At 47.8% G+C, this 6,000-nt stretch overlaps 1 protein-coding gene across 2 annotated transcripts in view; it reads left to right on the forward strand.

Annotated features, from left to right (window-relative positions):
- The window catches only part of wdr11 (WD repeat domain 11), a 57,386-nt gene that overhangs the window by 25,040 nt on the left and 26,346 nt on the right, over positions 1 to 6,000 (forward strand). For both annotated transcript variants that reach the window (XM_061040590.1, XM_061040589.1), the window contains exons 11-12: positions 1,444 to 1,528; positions 3,948 to 4,054. In XM_061040590.1, the coding sequence (XP_060896573.1) occupies positions 1,444 to 1,528; positions 3,948 to 4,054 (192 nt within the window). The remainder of the gene's footprint in view (positions 1 to 1,443; positions 1,529 to 3,947; positions 4,055 to 6,000) is intronic.

A 6,000-nucleotide genomic window follows, 5' to 3' on the forward strand; every position in this document is an offset into this window, starting at 1 on the left:
ACTTTAATTTCTTCACCTGTTAAACAAAATGTAAAAACATGGAGACCATGAAGCCGGGCAGCAGGTGAAGGAAGGTGTGCAGTGAGCATGTTTGTTGTGCTGAGACGGTTTCTTCTACTCTCTGCACTTTCTCCAACTCATCACGAGGCTACAGGACCATTGGACACATTGGGGAGATGTGGAACATAAAGGGCGCCACACAGAAGGGTCTGATGACGCCGGCCAGAAAGAACAAAAGATGTGAAGGTACAGAGCCAACCTTCCAGTGGGTCGACGCTCCTGCTGTACCTCCCCCTAAAACTACCTCAAGACAACAGAACTAATCTTATATAATCTGTCCAGTGAACTCTCGGTCTAGCCCGGGGTCTTCTCCCTGTTGGGCGTGCCAGGAAAACCTCCAAAGAGAGGCATCCAGGAGGGTCCTGATCAGATACCCGAACCACCTCAACTGGCTCCTTTAGATGTGAAGGACTAGCACCTCTACTCCGAGCTCCTCCCCCTGAATGTTTAAGCTCCTCCCCCGTATTGTCTAAGCTCCTCCCCCTCCATCTAAGGCTGAGCCCAGACCCCCTCAGGAGGAAACTCATTTCACTGCTTGTATCCTCGATCTTATTCTTTCAGTCACTACCCAAAACTCATGACCACAGGTGAGGGTTAGAATGAAGATCCTGTCCAAGAATAACACCAACTGAATCAGCGAGCCTGGAGGGCGCCAACACGCATCGGGAACGTGCATTACATCCCTTTTTTGATGTGTTAAAAAAAATCAAAAAATCTTAATAGATTTCGTTTAGTACATCCTCCGTACATGGGGCGCGAACACCAACCACTGCGCCACCAGCACCCCAAGTTTGAATGTTTGTTAAAGAAGTCACAGAGTTCATTTCTGATCACTGCACAAACATAAACACGCTCACACAGAACACACGTCAGAACAAACCGGATTATCGACTCCGCTTTCTTTTGATCAAGGAAACAAAAATACGTTTGTCAAATCTCTGAGTCAGATCCAGAGTTCCGCTGGAATAAAGTCAACTCTCGGCGCATATTGTAAAGAGCAGCACTCTCTGAATTTGCTCAGACTTCTTGAGCAGGTCGGGTTTGATTTTCTCGGCTTCGCTCTGAGAAGAAGTCTCCGCTCGTGAAGCTGTGATCACGCCGTCAGACAATTTTAATCAGCCGGAGGTCGGAGTTTGTTATTTTCCCTGCAGCGGATCAAACACTGAATCAGAGAGAGTCACACACACACAGGTAACACACACACACAGGTAACACACACAGATAACATACACACACACACACACACACAGAGGAAAAACACACAGGTAACTCACACACATACACACACACATACACACACAGGTAACACACACACACACACACATGAGTCTTTAACCTCCGTCTCTCTCTTGTATTTATCTCTCCCCTCTCTTCTTCCTCCAGGAACCAGTAACGGCTCCGTGCTGGTCTACAACCTGACCAGTGGACTCCTCCACAAAGAGCTCAGCGTGCACTCGTGTGAAGTCAGGTGAGCGCCATGTTTCTATGATGCACGCCGCTCCCCGGGTCAGCACGTGTTCGCAGCAGTGTACTCAGAGCGCCATGTCAGAGTACTCAGAGCGCCATGTCAGAGTACTCAGAGCGCCATGTCAGAGTACTCAGAGCGACATGTCAGCTCACTCAGAGCGCCATGTCAGAGTACTCAGAGCGCCATGTCAGAGTACTCAGAGCGCCATGTCAGCTCACTCAGAGCGCCATGTCAGCTCACTCAGAGCGCCATGTCAGAGTACTCAGAGCACCATGTCAGCTCACTCAGAGCGCCATGTCAGCTCACTCAGAGCGCCGTGTCAGAGTACTCAGAGCGCCATGTCAGAGTACTCAGAGCACCGTGTCAGCTCACTCAGAGCGCCATGTCAGCTCACTCAGAGCGCCGTGTCAGAGTACTCAGAGTGCCATGTCAGAGTACTCAGAGCGCCATTTGTCAGCTCACTCAGAGCGCCATGTCAGCTCACTCAGAGCGCCATGTCAGAGTACTCAGAGCGCCATTTGTCAGCTCACTCAGAGCGCCATGTCAGCTCACTCAGAGCGCCATGTCAGAGTACTCAGAGCGCCATGTCAGAGAGACCCTCAGCCTGCGGCCCCCGCGTTGAAATGTTAATTTATTGTTAACATTTCAATTAAAAACCAAACAGATGATCAAACAGATTTATTTCTCTGCCGTGTTCTTATCATTTAACTCCTTTGTCCTGTGTTGATCCACTCGGTGATTGGTTAATTATCCGTGAAAGCGGATATCAGAATGAACCCCCCCGCCCCCCGTCTGATTTCCCAGAATGCAACAGCCTGCCGAGCTCCATTACTTAGGATTCTGTAATGAGCAGAGAAACTCTTCCCCAGGATTCATTAAGCAGCAGATTGAATCACTGGATGCAGTTTAGAGACTGACTGCGAGAACACGGAGTTCAAGCAGAGCACGACTTTTTTTAATGAGACAAGTTTTCATTCACCAACGGGAAACTCAGACGAACTTTAACGAGCTTTGAAGCACGAGGGAGGAGTTCGTCTAAACCTCTGCCTGTAGAGGGAAAGGCTTCTGGTGTCACTCAGCATCCATCCCTCTGGAGCCGTTTTCTCTCCTGAAAACATCTGGATTGGGGCGCTGGTGGTACAGTGGTTGATGCGCACGCCCCATGTACAGAGGCTGTAGTCCTCCAAGCAGGCGGCCTGGGTTCAAATCCCACCTGTGGCTCCCCCACATGTCATTCCCCACTCTCGCTCTCCCTGATTTCCATCTCTATCCACTGCCCTATCTCTCAAATAAAGGCACAAAAAGCCCCAAACATAAATACAAAAAAACATCTGGATGACTTCAGGAGAGCTGAAACAGAAAAAGCTCTTTAAGGGTTTTTTTTCAGCTCAGTCACATTTTCCCTTCGTAGCGCTCTGCCTGCAGGGAAGTCCGGTGGATTTGAGTTCACTGGCACTCTGTATTGCTTCTTTTGCTGAATGAAACTTTGGTACCACAGACGAGGATCGTGTCCTTCACAGCTGTGAACGTCACTCTCTCACTCCCCCGGGAAACTGGATGTTTGCTGCTTTTTCTCGGCATAGCCACTTTAGCCTCAGCCTGACTCACCGACCTGTCGATGGTGGTCGCTGCTTCAGAGCTGTCATTGTTCCAGGTCAGACTTTGACACGGGCGTCACCTTTTTATCGACAGCCCGTCCTATTGTTTTGGAGGGGGTTGAGCATCTGTGACTGTGCTGCTTTTATTCTCCTCTGATTTTGTTTAGTCAGTCTGTTAACCTTCATGGCGAGCTACTGAGATCCCAGCCGTGAGCTCGGGTACTTTGAGAGTGACATGTTAGAGATCCCTGCTGAACGTTATGCATTCACACACTCTGCATACAAGAAGCATGCTCCTGCACCCTGTCAGCTGCTTCACTACATGGTGCTCATCTTAAAGGACAAAACTGTTCAAACTGCTTTAATAAGTCGCTCTGCAGACCAGACTCTCTCTCCTCCTGCACGCTGTTATTTCCAGAGTGTGACGTGCAACAGGAAGTTCAAAGCAGAGTGTTTTGTGAGGAGAGGGAGCAGAGGTGCTTTATGGAAATGAGCCGGGCAGACGTTTGGCCCAGAACAGCCGGGCCAGAGGAGGCCTGGCTGCTCAGCATCTCATTTACATTTAGCGCTCAAATCGACTAATTAATCATGTGTCTGTTTACCATCTCATTACGCTTTCTGCTCCCTGAGCAGCTCCAAATTATTCACATTCCTCGCCCACCGGTTTGATTTGCTGTGAGTTTCTTGAGATCCTCCTCAAGTTTTAGGGTCTCATTTCCATCACAGCTCAGGAGGATGTGGGGAGGGGTTATTTGGCGTGTACACGAAGCACGCCTCCACTAGAGAGCGATAATATTAAAACGCCGTGTTTTCTTCCACAGGGGGATCGAGTGGGTGAGTCTCACCAGTTTCCTGTCCTTCGCCACCTCGGCTCCCAACAACATGAGCCTGGTGAGGAATGAACTGCAGCATGTAGACCTGCCCACAGGTGAGACTCACACACACACACACACACCTAACACACACACAGCTCTCTGTCTCTGGTGTCAGATGATGCTGCTTGCTCGGGGACAGGTTGTCTCGCTGATCCATCACAGGATCGAGGTGTTTGATGGACGTGTTGATGCTGCGGCCCTCAGGAGGTCTTCGCTGTGGTCACTTTATCGTCTTTATTGTTGCTTACTCAGCGGCCCACAGAGCGTGGAGCCGAGTGAGCGCAAAGGTTGACACTACAGTGATACCTGTTTCAATAACACGCTTACTAAAGTTGACGTCCTATACACCCGACATTTGGGAATTTCTTGTTTTTAATTATAGACACTCAAAGAATCAGATCGCAGATACCGGCGTCTGAAATGAGTTTCCTCTGGAGGGGGTCTGGTCTCAGCTTAAAAGAGAGGGGGAGGAGCTCAGGTCTTCAGGGGGAGCTCCCTGGACCCTCTCAGGATCTGATTTAAATCAATGTATGCACATTTGATCAGTACTGTTAGCATTAGCCTCCTAGCTAACAATAGCTCCCTCTGCCTTCACGCCTATCATCCTCTGGAGCTGAAATTAGTTTTTTAAGTTCTTGTTGGGGTCAACCGTCCGAGCCAGCTCCTCCTTTTTCTTCTTCTTTCTTTTCTGGCGTCCTGACTCTGTGCCGGTCCTGAAGTGTATTTACGCTTAGAAAACAAAATCTCAATTCATTTTTAGAAGAGGGTTTAGATGTTGAAACAGGCGACACACTGAAGCAATAATAAGTCAAATGTGTTTCTGTTGCTTTAAGAGGTCATGGTGAGTATTTAGGTGTAAATAAAATGTGATCATCGTTGCTTTAAATGAGGACAGACAATGTTTGTTTTTGCTGACCTCCATGGTCTTAGAAAGACCTGATCCTCCAGAACCGGACTGAGGATCTTTTTAAAGCAGCATGAGGAAAACTTCTGAGTCAGTATCAAGCCAGCTGTGTGGGCTCTCATGTTTTGGACCACGTGTTTCACACATTCTCCATCGTATACTTTATGTGTGTACTTTAGATCTGTTAAAGCCTTTACAGGCTTTGTTTACTTAGCAGTTTATTTCAGCACCGAGGGAGTCGTCTGAGGAAAAGTGTGGATCCATGATTATTGAGCAGCTCCTCTGTTTTCAGGGAAGCTTCAAGGATTTGAAAGCTGAGCGGTGTGTTGTGTGACGACTTTTGATTTGGACACAGAAAAGATTATAGATGTTTACTGTCGCTTCAAACGTGAAAATCTTTCAGGTTGGCTCCATTTAAAAGAGTAAATAGTATAAATGAAAGATATATAAATAAAATAAGGCCAAACAAACACAGTAACAGGAACTGTAGAGATCAGAAGAAGTCTTCACAGATTGGTGCACTGATTCATGATTACGTGCAAAGAGAGCGCAGTCGTCTGCATATTGGAGCTGCAGATTTCCAATCCGAGCGATTTTAGAGAAACACGAGTAAATAAACTTGATTGGGAACCGAGTGCAGCTCTCTGTTTATTCACAACATTACCTTCTGATGAGAATGACCGTTCAGAGCTTATAGTTCCTGGTACTCATAAATCGTTGCGATCCAGCTTGTAGAGTAACAGGTTTGTAGCGACCCCGTGTCTCTCCACCAATCAGTGAGCTGCTGTCTGAAGATAGACGAGTCTCCCTCGTGTTAGTCTGAATCTCCTGAATCGCCCTGTAGCTTTAGCCACAACATTACGTCTTCATTTACTGATGTCAAGAGTGCATGCAATGATCAAGTTATGCTGAGAGCCCTCTGCTGGATCAAACTGTGAACTACTTCAGACATCCTGATGCGCTGAATCTGAACGTTCTCCCGCAGGTTTGACGGTCCTGGTCTGTATGTGGGTCTGGATCCGTCAGCTTTCTTTAAGTCTGCTATCGAGCTGATTTTTGCTCCTCAGCTGTTTTTAGTGAGGAGCACAACGACCA

Source organism: Labrus mixtus, chromosome 6 (assembly GCF_963584025.1).
Source record: "Labrus mixtus chromosome 6, fLabMix1.1, whole genome shotgun sequence".
Classification (NCBI taxonomy): Eukaryota; Metazoa; Chordata; class Actinopteri; order Labriformes; family Labridae; genus Labrus; species Labrus mixtus.